At 28.8% G+C, this 13581-nt stretch overlaps 1 protein-coding gene across 2 annotated transcripts in view; it reads left to right on the top strand.

Moving 5' to 3' along the window:
- The first annotated feature begins 4465 nt into the window (after window positions 1-4465).
- Window positions 4466-13581, top strand: part of LOC123295564 (discoidin domain-containing receptor 2) — a 210258-nt gene continuing 201142 nt past the window's right edge. For both annotated transcript variants that reach the window (XM_044876966.1, XM_044876965.1), the window contains exon 1: window positions 4466-4741. In XM_044876966.1, the coding sequence (XP_044732901.1) occupies window positions 4609-4741 (133 nt within the window). In that variant the 5' untranslated portion in view covers window positions 4466-4608. The remainder of the gene's footprint in view (window positions 4742-13581) is intronic.

The raw sequence follows: 13581 nt of genomic DNA, 5'->3' as shown, positions 1-13581 counted from the left end.
TCGTTATATCAAAAATATTAGTTTTGAGATGTTTACAATAAATATACCTCTTAAATGTGTGCGAAAGTGTGAATGTCTAGCAACTACACCTTACAAACTTAAAAACGCAATATTTGTTAGTTCGTTAAAAATATATCGAAAGTATTTCAGGAATGTGATTTTGTTGTTATCCTAGTCATAAATAAGTGAGCTTTAAGATATCCTCCTACTCCAATTTAATCCAAACCACGAAATATCGTCATTGCAATTAGAAATTCAAGGCTATTTTTAAAAGAAAAAACCTTCAATGCTTCTCCAGACAAATCACACGTTTCACTCCTCTCATGCAGCGCCTTGCCAAGTTCATTTATTTACCCTTAAAATGAGCCCTGGTAGGGCCCTTCAAGACCAAGTATAACAAAGTAACGTGCTTGCATATATTTTGAATTAAAAAAAATAAATAAAACAAAAATATATATTTATATACAAAAAATTATATATATTTTCTTACGAAATAAAAATGCTACGGATTTATGATTTCGAAGTGAGTTTTTGTCCATAATAAATAATCAAATTATTTTGAGAATTTAACATATGAAGGTATAAATTTCTATTCATAAAATTTGAAATTATACAGAAAAAGTTATGTTTCCTACTTTAGGGAGACATAAACAAGGCAAAATGATTTTGCGCTTAGTATCAACTAAATGGAAATATTTGTCATTTGAACAAAATTTCAGGTATAATGTACCATGCCATTTTAGGCACAAGTTTGCCAATTTCTTGTTACTTTAATAAAAATTATAATAATTATCATAAACACACATAGAAATCAATTTTACGAAAATTCATGTTCGTACCACATGAAGTGTGTTTTTTGCCGTTCAAAAATTATAATTTGTTTAACTGTATCTCGGTTGACATAATAATAAAATAAAATTATTCACTCGTACAAACTAACTTTTACTTTCATTTATTAATAAAAACGATAATTTACTAAATCTAAAATTTATTGATCTAATATGAAAGCCTCTTCACCACCTAAGTTTGTTCTTATTTCATATGTATGCTAGGTACATGTATTTGAATTATGTGTAGGTTGATACCTATGTATCTATTGAGATGTATATACAATTCATAGTACTTTTATCAAAAAAATGCATTATTCCACAGCGTCTTTTATGAGAATATGCATAAGTATGCATATCAAATTTAACTGGCCATTACGAACATGGGTTTGAATGCTAACCAAATGGTTTTGATTAACTAGCTTTATAAACGTCCAGATTATAGGATTTTTTCTGAAATTTGAAGTGAATTGAAGGAAAAAAAAGAATGAATTCGTCTTTAAAGTTTAGCATTGTCTAAATTACGAGTGTTATGGAGGGGAAATAAGCGGGAAACTTGTAACAGTAAAAATGCACTTCCACGGATTTCGAAATTTCGAATATGAATCAATGCTATTTAACGATTGTTACAATATAAACTAGGTGTGCCAGGGTTTATCCTGGCAGAAATCCTGGGCTAAGGTAATCGAGGGCAATGAAAGTGAAAACTATAACACGGTAGTCTTTGTTTTGAAAGTTGAAATTTCTCTGCGAAGCGACGGGGTAACATCTAGGAATATAATAATAAAGAATTTTTTTACAATCGTTATATTCAATTATGTGGTACAATCTAGAAAGTTTTCTAAGATTTTTTTCTTAAACTAATTAATTTGTTTCATTACATAAAGAAATCTTCATACAAAAAAATTTATTTATTCGAGCATTGAATAGTTTATTACCACCAAATTTAGAAGTGTATAATACATATGTTACGGGTAATGCTATATTAAGGTATTCTATAGAATCGCTTAGAAAACTATAGATTGGCTATATATAGGAAGGCTATTATAGCCTTCAATTACATTGCTCTCGTGTATCCCCCTTCCATATTACTGGAAATAGGTATAGGAATTGTTTTACACAGTTAAAATATATAAAATATATATTTATACTAGCTGGGAACTACCCGCTTTGCTGGGCAACATCCCCACTTGCACCCCTCCCTCCACATTTCCTTGCGTTGGATAACAGTTTTGTAATGTACACGTCATGCTCTTTTATTTGATACCCCACTTAGGTATATTTGTAAATATTCGATATTTCCTTCCCACTTTCTCGCTACACCTTTCTACCCTCCGAAGGTTAAAAAAATTTCTAAATGTAATTTAAAACATTCTGAGCAAGTTTTGAACTATTAAAAGCCATAATTGAAAAATATGAATTTTTTATTCATGAACACCCCCGCAACCCCCCTTGTGGGTGGAATTTCGTAAAATCCGTTCTTAGCTGACCTCTACTTGGCAAAAGGAATATTCCTGCCAAATTTCAATTCTCTAGGTCTTATAGTTTCAGAGATATCGTGATGAGTGACTATCTATCTATATCTATAGAAAGTCTCCTATATATATAAGATATATACAATTTGCAATTTCTTTTTTAAATGTAAAATGATCATGTGAGATGACCATAAATTGTATCTCGTTCACCATTTTTACAGAAATCACTAGTTAAGTTTTAAAAGGATGTTCATAGATGGCTTAATGAAATGCCAAAGCCAAATTAAATTTTTTTAATATATCTTAAAAATTATAGAATATTTGTTATTCTGATGTGTAAGCTATATTGTTGTCAAGTTTCATTTAAATTCATTTAATATTTTTTGCGTCAAAGCGTAACAAACAAAAAACAAACTAAAAAACAATCAAACAACCTTTCACATTTATAACAAATAAGGATTTCGTACATTACCTTGGTATATTTCTATGCAATACAAAACGCACAGGCGGCAATGTGTATTATTGTCAGTTGTCAACTAGTCATTTTTTTTTTTCAACTTAAATATTTTTATTTTCAACAATATGAATTTTTAAGTCTCTTGAAAAGAGAACTGTAGAATGTTTAAAAAAAAGGCCAAACACGTATCAGCTGAACTCCTTTTGTCTGAAACGAGCTAAAACGGTTTGGAATTTTTTTGATAGCTTGCAATAGGAAACTGATTTACATTCATTGTTGTTTTTCGTTGCGTGAGAAACCGAATTTATAATAATAATTCATATTTATTAATAGATATATGGTATATTTTTACATAAATGAAGTCATTGCGTGAAAACTTCAGTTTATAATGTCATGAACCGATATAGAAGTATTTCGCCTAACGAATGTAACTTTTAGAAAATGAATATATTTTGTGAAAATTACTTACCCACCCATCATTCTAATGTGGTACTTGACTTTGGCTAGATTTGAAAAAAATCCGAGATATGCTAAAGCTAAAAGTCAATGTTTTATTTCACTCTTTTCCGTTAATTTCTACCCGGTCTCAATAGAATAGTATTTTATAGAAATTTTAGGTATTTTAGATATTACCAAAGAAGAGTACCTAAGGGTTGCAGAAAGATTATTTTAAAATTTACCTGGAAATATACGGTAATTCAAAGACTCACCAGTGATTATGTCCCATATCTGCGTTATATCAGTATATACTTTACCGGTAACATATACTATACTAAAATAATGCCACTCTAGCATCAAATTCAGAACAATATGCCTGTTGTTCTGAGACACTTAAAGTAATGATCATAAATTAACTACAACAATAAGAAAACATGTAAAAATATGGTGGCAATCTTAACAGAAAAAAAGTATACAAAATGATAATAACAGATATTTTCACATAAAATGAATTGTTTGGTAATTTCATGAAATGAGACGTTTTACCCAACTAAATAGGCCTTATTTATGAAATAATGATGACAAAACAACCATCAGAATTTAATTTATTGTTGGCGTTTTTGTTTGTTTCTCTATATTTTTTTTATATATTTATATTTTTGGTTCTTGTGAATCGACTCTTTAGAAAACATATAAGCCCAGAATTTATGGCTATATTTTTTTGTGGTTATGTATTTTTCGTATTTGTATCAAAACCCTGAGTTTAAGAACAATTTTCTACTAGTCCTAATATATAATTCATACTAAAGCTTATCATACTCAAGTCTTTGAAAATTTCGGAAACTGTAATAGTATGACGACTTGATGATCCAAACGAAATGAAATGCGATGATAATTTCTTCGAAGAAGCGTTAGTCAGCCATACAGAGATTGTGCTTATGTTACCTTTTCTTGGATTTGTTGACTTTATCCACTGAGGAAGTGAGCATAAATATACTCTAATTACTTTGTGTGTAAGAGTGGCTATATTTCTTTACTTTTATGACGTAAAAAACAAGCGATTTATATTATTTTACAATTCTATCAAATCAATTTATAATAATTTATTTTATTTTACATTGTTTCAGATTTTATCAACTTGATCACCAGCATGCGTTCAAAATTTAAAAATTGTCTGATATCCCTAAACATACAACGAAACTAGGACCTAAGCGAGTGCTCTGTGTATTGTTTTGTTTTTTAAATCAAGTGTTAAGTGTCAGCACAGTGGTGTTTGTGTTTGGTTCCGTTTCTTTTTTACAATAAGTTTTTTTGTTAAAACAAAAAAGGTGCGCGCTTTTATACGCTATTTGAATGTGGATTGTAGTAAACTAACAATGAGAAGGTCACCGTTACTTTTTCTTGCGTGATAATGATGTCGGTCGGCATGGCTACTATCATTCAACTTAGATCGACGCCGACGTCCACTATCGGCGCCGCGACGCTAGTCGTATTGGCGTCACTATTACTAGTGTTGGTGATACCAGTACACACCCTCGATATCGGTAAGTGAACATACACTAATATTACAATCAGTATTTGTATAGCATATAACATTCTGTTTCACGAATTGTGAAATGACTATAATTAATGGTCGCCATAAATATAATTGATCAATAATTATTTCGTAATTAAACGTTAAACGAAAAGCATAAGTGGTAAGAAAAAGACTTTGAGCTAGAAAGTTGTTCCTTAATAAAAAGGTTACATTTACCCAATATTGGTTTTAGTATGTCTATAAATCATGGCATTTTTCGAAAAAAATTCTAATTTCTACCTAACCTCAATAGACGGCATTCCATAGAAATTTTAAGTATTTTAAGTATGCACTTCCTTAGTATGTAATAGTTGCTTAAAAACCGATTTCTATTAAAAATTTTTGTTTTAAATAAAGGCCATTTGTTTATGAACAATTTTTGTCTATTTCTTACTGTTTTCAGGGCTACAATTTTACTGAGAAACACACGGACGCAAAGATAAACACTTTAAAGTCATAACACTCCTTCTTTAATCAATATCAAAGTGATGGTCAAGGGCATCAGATGAGATGAAAAGAATACTTAGAGAGCTATCTTTTTTTGGGAAAAATTTTTGGAAATATTTTAATTGAAATTGAAATATTTGAGTTGACTTTGTTCTTTTGATTTTTTTTTTTTGATTATCTAATAATTTTCAGGTTTATTTGATAATTCATAGTAATTATTTTTATGTTAAATATGTCATGCTCTTTTCCAAACTGAATCGATTTTGAAGATCATCGCCAAATGTTTTGGGTGCAAAACTCTCACAAGAAACATTGCTAAGAACACTCTCCGTTAAATTACCATTCAAATGAAACCAAAAAAATTAAAATCGGTTCATCCGTTTAGGTGCTACGATGCCACAGACAGACAAACACACAGATACACACATAGCGGTCAAACTTATAACATTCCTTTTTTTACTTGGGGGGTTAAAAACTGCATGTACCTTGAAATGTTTGCAGATATTTGTGTAACAAACTAATAATAATACATATAAAGTGGTGAATTCAATAATAATTGTTAACACACATTTATACATACATATAGCCGACGTACGTGTACCTTGTAGAATGAATATAACAAAACATAACGTTCAAACAATGAAACAACAACAAACAGGTCGATTTTTTTAAATGTTGTGTAAATGTTATCTTAATAGCTATTTTATTGTGCAAAATAGTAATAATGTTCTATATCTAAATATATTTATGTCGCATACGTTAATTGATTTATAGTCCACAGTACATCACGAATTTTTTTCTAATATTACCACACGTTTCAAACTACGTGAGTGGCTTCTTTTTTAACCCCGAATTAAAAAAATTGGTGCTATAAGTTTCATCGCTATGTACGTGTGTCTGTGTGTTTGTCTGCCTGTGGCATCGTAGCGCCTGAACGGATGTAACGATTTTAATTTTTTGATTTAATTTGAAAGGTAATTAAACGAGAGTGTTCTTAGCTATGTTTTAAGTGCGACCTTGGTGTCCGTACTCGAAAAAACTAAAAAATTGAAGATGATTTTCAAAATCGATTCAGTTTGGAAAAGGCATGACATATAAATAATTTGTATGGAAATGAATGGTCAAATAAACTTGGTTTAATTCATTTCGAAAAGTGAAATGGTGAAATAATTAGGAAATTTAAAACAATAATTCAAAAGAACAAAGTCAACTCAAATATTTCAATTTCAATTAAAATATTTCCAAGAATTTTTCCCAAAAAATGATAGCTCTCTAATAATCCTTTTTATCTCACGCCGGGCACGTGTAGAACCAACCTATCCATGAACAATCGAATATTTTCAAATAGACCCAATTGGTGCTGTATCAAATAAAATTTTTGCATGTGATAAACAATTAAAAAGGCTAGAAGATTGAGCACGTCGATGATCCAGCTCGCTGATAATTAGAGTTTTCAATGGCCAGTGCAAAGCTTGTTAGATTACATGCGCTGGTGGAAGATATATTGTATTTGTGATCACAGTATATTCATTTATACGTTGATATAAATAGTAAAACGATTGTCGTTTAAGTGATGCTATCATATTGCAAATAGGGATGACATAAATCGAACTCAATCGGAAGTAACACCCAATGTTATATCGATGATATCAAACTGTAATATAAATCAGTATTTGTTTTATGACTATTATTGTTTGCAAAAAAAAAAAATATATATATATATATATTATAATATGAATACAGCTAAAATTCACATTTTCATGTTAAGTATGAAACTGAATATCGTGTAAGGCCAAAAAATTTTTTTCAAGATTAAAAATTTTTAATTCCCTACTCTTTCAATTTGTTTTTAAGTTCATACTCGACGAATATTTACTATGTTTTCTCTTTCAGAATGGATTTGAAAATATGATAACAAACTTTTCAAGTTAATGTTTTTAATTACGTTTTTGTTTTGGGACATAACGAGAACCCCATTAAGAAGGCAAATTTGACCATCTTGGGTAGTATAGCTTTAAAATAAATGAACAAAATTTTTGTACCATTCTCTCACACTGATTTGAAAATACAAACAAATTACGTATATTGGAAACAAATCATGTTTTTTTTCATTTGTGGTAAATTAGGTATAGGGTAAAATGTCGTCCCTAGATTCAAATATACCTTAAACCATTTTGTATTCTACGACTGGATATCAATATTTACTGAACGGTATTGGTATTTAAATGCAGGCATTTTTTCAGAATACTGATTATGAAGGCTGAAGACTGATTGTGAATGTGGTTTGGTTTTCAATAAACCAAAAGTAAATTTATTTTGCAAAAAAAGTAGAAATTTTTAATTCTTCTGATTGCTTATTTAAAAGCTGGCCATTGCATTATTTTATAAATTATACCCAACGTTAAGCGTTTGGTTATTGGACAGTTTTTATACCATATTCCAGTTTAAAACATAGTGTTAGATTTTGAAGAAATGAAGTTTAAAATACGAAAAGTTACGTATATTGTATCCGACAAAATGCTGTTGGTACCTTGGTACATTAGATTGGCATGGGGTAATGCGTATATTTTATAACGTGCATAAGATTCCTTCCTTCGAGTGAACTGTAAATGTTGCATGTTGTTGTTGGAGAGAGCGCCTTAAGTTATAATCGATGTTGACGATTCTAGATATATTACGGTGCGATCAATTGTAGATCATGAGATGATACTATAGTTCACATGTTTTTATCGATACATAATATTGAGGAATAATAGTGCTTTAAGCAAGAGACAATGTTTGTTAAAATATTTAAGGTACAGCAGCTTCTCTTATTTTATTATCAAAAAATATTTTGAAAAATAATATAATTTTACGTAAAAAAATATTGTTTGAAACAAACGTTTAAAATATAAACCACAATAATTTAATTCTTTTTGTTATATCACAAATTGAATAATGCATGGTTTTTAAAAGCCAACAAATGTTAATACCCACAAAAATATTGAATTTATTTTTCAATTTTATTATCAAAAGATTTTATTTAAATGAAAACCAAATTCGAAACATTATACCGAACTTATTCTGGGTAAACAAAACCGTATTATCAAATTATAAAAAAATATAATAACAGGGAAATATAATATTATAAATTCTAAAAATTTACAATACAAGGTAAACAAGTGTTGTCAAATGTATTTCTTCATACAAATACAATAATTACATCTTCCGTTAGTTCTTCGGAAAGTACACACACGTTAATTTGACTTTGTCCGGAAGAAAATCGACTTTAACAGATGTGATCCATTGAAATATAGACCGGTTAAAATCTGTCCAACAATGGGCCCTGACTGTTAAAAGTCGCTATGTAAACTGCTGGATCTTTTCAGTTTCTATTTAGTGAATTGGGATTTTTTTTTTAATACTAACTTTTGGATTTATTTGAGTAAAATCGATTTCTCTATGTTAATTTCTATTTCTCAAATTTTCCCGACACTCCATGATACAGGGTCATTAAAATTATTATTTTAAATCTTATAAACTATATATAACCAAATAGATAGATTTTTTTGATATAAAAATGTCTATTGTCTGCATCATGCGTACAGAACTTTTCTACAAATCTGTGATAATCAAAACACATTTTAAATTTTAATTAATTGTTTATTTATCTTGTGAAAAAAAACTAACAAATAAATGTTTAAAATAAAAAAACCAAAATGTGTTAAGGATTTCATTCAATTAATCTTTTAATTACATTTAATGAACAAATTAAAAATAAATATATTTACAATTAAAATAAATGTTGTTATCTAAGAATAGGGTCGACCCTATTACATTGACTTCAATTAAATTAAATCTCTTTTTAAATACTGATGAAGTCTCTGTGTTTGTGTTTAAATTATAATAAGAACTCGTAGTAAGCACTCCCCTGACAACCTTAAAATTTAATTATGTTACTTTGTTGGTCTTTTGTATTAGTCTTTGACAACGTTTTTAAGGGTTTCAATTTTTTAGAGTGAAGACGTCTCAAGTTTTTAATATTTCTTTTTTATTGAAATATAACTGCCACAAAAAATATTACATCTCAGAGTGGTTGCTTTTACTAACGCGAGACTACGTAGACGAGAGCGTAGAATTTACAAAATTTAAAAAAGCCCCAACAAAATTTTTGGGTACGGAACCCTTAATTTGAACTTGAAACATATCTAAGAATAATTTCCGTTAAATTACTTTGTTTCAAGCCATTTACAAACTGAGTCTATTATGAAGATTATCACCAATTTTTGCTTTTTTCGGGTAAAATTGTTTATTTATCTTAATATTTGGTAAACATAGTAAACTTTTTACCAAGAACGTAATTGGCCTCCAGGTGTGTATAGGTAAAAAGTTAAAAAATACTATATACTATAAAATATCAGTTTCCGGGGAGTGTTTACTATAATCGGGTGATAGATCATTAATGAATGCTACTCTATGTTTGTTGTAACATCATCAGCATACGAAGAAGTTATCTAAACATTATTAGTTTCATCTAAAGAAAAAAAAAAAACACATGCCATCGAGCCATCGAGTGTATTTATTAGTTGAAGCACATATAAATTTATTATTTATTATTCAAAATTGATTAATTTATTGCGTTATAAAAAATATATTTATTGAATTTATTTATGGATCATATTATAAGAAATATTTTTCAGTTTATTTTATTTTATATTTTTAATTCAAATTTATTAGATCTATTAAAAGAAATCAAAAATAATAAGTATTAAAAAAGGATTCATTTTCTCACGAGTAAAACATCAACCTAACGTGTCATGGGTTTCGTCACATGCTCTAGATAAACTCTGTAAATTTCAGCTTGATTGATGGTGACATTCATTTGATTCCTAAAATGTTTTTCGTATGAATTTTCGTTATTTCTGTTACTTTTAGAAATAATGATAGTTAAATATCGCTTGGTGCCGAACAGAGCTGATGTGAGCGCTAGTAAATTATCAAATAAATGTTATTAAAAATAAGATTCTCAAATTATTAACTTTGTATATTTTATGGCATGACATTACACTTTTAGCGTGTAGTATTCTGAATATTATTAAATGAATGTAGTAAATTTTGGGGCACATATAATTCCTTACGTTACCTGAGCTTACCTACGTGGGTTTTGATTAAACGAAAATTTTCCTAAGGCTTTTGTCCACGATGTATGAAGTATTAAAACTAAAAATGGTCGATTTTTAAGCATCTTCTATGGAATTATAAACATATATAATTATAAATATTCTCGTAGTAAATCATTCTAGTAAATATATATAAAAGTGCCAGTCTGTTTATCTGCCTGTTTGCGATAATCTCAGAAATAGCTGCTTCCATTTCGATTTAACTTTCGCATTAAGGTTAATTACTTTCTTGACAATATTTTCTATCTATATTTTCAACGATATTTTTTTAATAATCATTTCTGAGATTAGCCCTAATAGGCAGACAAACAAGCAAAAATAATGATACTTCAATTTTATTTACATAGATAATTTCATTTCAGTTATGGGTGGTATGTATAATAAAGCTCAGACTAAACAAAAATTGCAGGCATTGAATATCACAAACAAGCATTAAGAAGATATTTGTGTACTTCACATTATTATTGATATATTCGAGTAGATTTGGTAAAAAATCAGGTTTGAATGATCTAAATAGATCTGGTAGTTGAAAATTTACAAAAATCTTACTTCTTCGTGTACAAAGTTTATAATCCTGGAAAAACTTTTCAAACCAAGTCCACGAATTTACTCCCGTAAAATACGAATCAATAGAAAAAAATATAGGCTTCTACTTAAAAAATCTAAGTGGACCTCGATCGACCTTGTTAATAAGCTTCCAGGCCTCAGTCCAAATCTCGGTTATTTGACCCCTAAGAAAATTTATACCTTTGCATGAAACATTTTTCAGTATCTTCTCTACTTCTCAACAAATAAGATAAGAAAACTTAAAATAGGCTTGCTAGATTAAAATTTCAGAATAGCTAGATTAAAAAAGTTTGAATTCCAGAAAATATACAATGAATTTTTTTCAATATTTATTCTGATATTTCTACTCTTTCGCATTTTTATGGTACATATTTTTTATAAAATATTTATTGGATTAAAAATGTTTAAATAGTTTGCATACATCGAAATGAATTTACGATTTTATATTAAAAAAAAATATGTATATGTTCGATAGACAATCTAGAATCTAGAAAACTAATTTAAAAATACCATAATATATTAACATGCATGTAAGGAAGATACACATTCATTTTATCAGACACGCTGTTATGTTTTTTTTTATGCATACAGTTTGTGCTTAAAAAAGTATCCACATTTTTAAATTATTATATTAATTAATGCATAGTACAGACAATACCGCCAAAATTCTTCTTTAGCTCAAAAATTACGTAAGGAATATGTAAATTTGGGTATTAGCAGTTGATAGGACGCAATATAATAATTTAAATGATCCTATATCATGCAGTGTAAAGAATGTATTTCCAGATCGTTTTCGCCAATTTGAATTTTAATGATTTTCCTTGTCTGGTTTCTCGGTCATATGACTCAAAAAAAAAAATCGGGGAAAAAAATTAGCCCATTTACTTCTTCTTTTTTTTTTAGTGTTAAGGTCTATTAGTGTTAACTTCGTACATCTGGATGATTGTTCTTGAACCACCCGTTGACGCTGCGGGTACAGTAAATCTGTTATTAATCCACCATAAACACTGTATAAAATGCTACAAATAAATGTCTTAAGAAGATTATTTAATTGTATTTTGAATATGTATGTTCTGTGCAAAAGGTAAATTTACCTTTGACTGTAGAAGCGTATCGTAATTGTAAACATAAATAATGAACATTGTTGTGTTTAGTGGTATGTTATAGAAATATTCTGTCGCTGTATTTACTTATTATAGAATTGTGAAATCGTGGAATGAGTGAATAACAAACATGTTATGTTATTTTACAAATGTTCGAGAGATATTAATCCGCCCAACAACAATGCTTTCGGTGATATTTTAATGTTATCTGCGAATACCTTGATATATATTCGTTTATTTTATTATATTAATCCATATATGTTTTGAGGCATAGTTTGGAACGTTTTTAATTAAGTAGTCATTTCGCCACTCGTAGCTTAAGGTCGCTTTTAAAGTAACAAAAATTTAGTATAACTGATATGTTCAATATTTATTCGAATGAAACTTCATTTATCAAAATAAAATAAATCTTATCCAGAGACATGCAAATTATCCAGAGACATTTAATGTTTGTAAATTAAAACTTAAGTGATAAAGTTAAGGTCACACCTAGCAGAGGCTCAAACCATTAAAATTTTCTTAAAATGAGGTTCCTATAATGCGCTATTGCGCAACTAGTTATAAGCATCAACTTCTTGGAGCGCCCAGCAACAGGTTTCAATGGTATTTGTAATGAATCGAAGTGGGTGGATGAAACTTCTTTGTTCCATTTATATTCCACTCAGCTATACTTGGAAAGCAATAAAGTATACAAGTGTAAAATTTAAACATTCAAGGTACAAAAGGCTTAGAAGCTCATTCCCTTATGTATCGAAAATTTTAATTCGTCAAAATATATTGTTATGTTTACTGGAATATGGTACAACAACGTATAATTTAACAGTATAAATTAGTATAATTTATAAAACAATATACAATGCAATCAGCCTTCAGCCTACCTGCATTCCGATAAAATTCCCTCCTTGCAATACATATGAAGTCTATGGTTGGAACTTATGGTTTACATTAAAAATAATAAAACTTTATTCTGGCAAATTTAATTAGTTATTATGACAATTTACATTTAAAAAATGTTATTTATGCAATTTGGTCTTTTATTTTCATAATTTCTTATTCAAGAAGTTTAATTATTGTTATTTTTCAATAATTTTAATTTGACATTTACTATACTATTTACATGTAATCAATTAACAAGTTAAATTTAGAAAATTTAAAAATTCCCCGACAAAGTTTTCGGGTATGGAATCCTAAACTCGCACTTGAAACATATCTAGCTACATCGCCAATTTCTTAGTTTTTGGGGTACGGAACCCTTCATTCGCACCTAAAACATAGCAAAGAACACTAAAAAATAGACTTAAAACATAGCAAAGATAACTGCCTTTAAAACGAAACAAAAAAAATCAAAGTTGGTTCACCTGTTTAGACACTTCGATACCACAGACAGGCAGACAGACACACACAAATAGCGGTCAAACTTATAACACCCCTTTTTTTTAGTTCGGGGGTTAAAAATTACCCATGATAGTCTACTTTAACACAAAAATTATCCATTGGTAACACGGGCGTGGATCTGAATCCTCTCTACCATA

Source organism: Chrysoperla carnea, chromosome 3, assembly GCF_905475395.1.
Source record: "Chrysoperla carnea chromosome 3, inChrCarn1.1, whole genome shotgun sequence".
NCBI classification, from domain to species: Eukaryota; Metazoa; Arthropoda; class Insecta; order Neuroptera; family Chrysopidae; genus Chrysoperla; species Chrysoperla carnea.
This window is presented reverse-complemented; position numbering and strand designations above follow the sequence as displayed.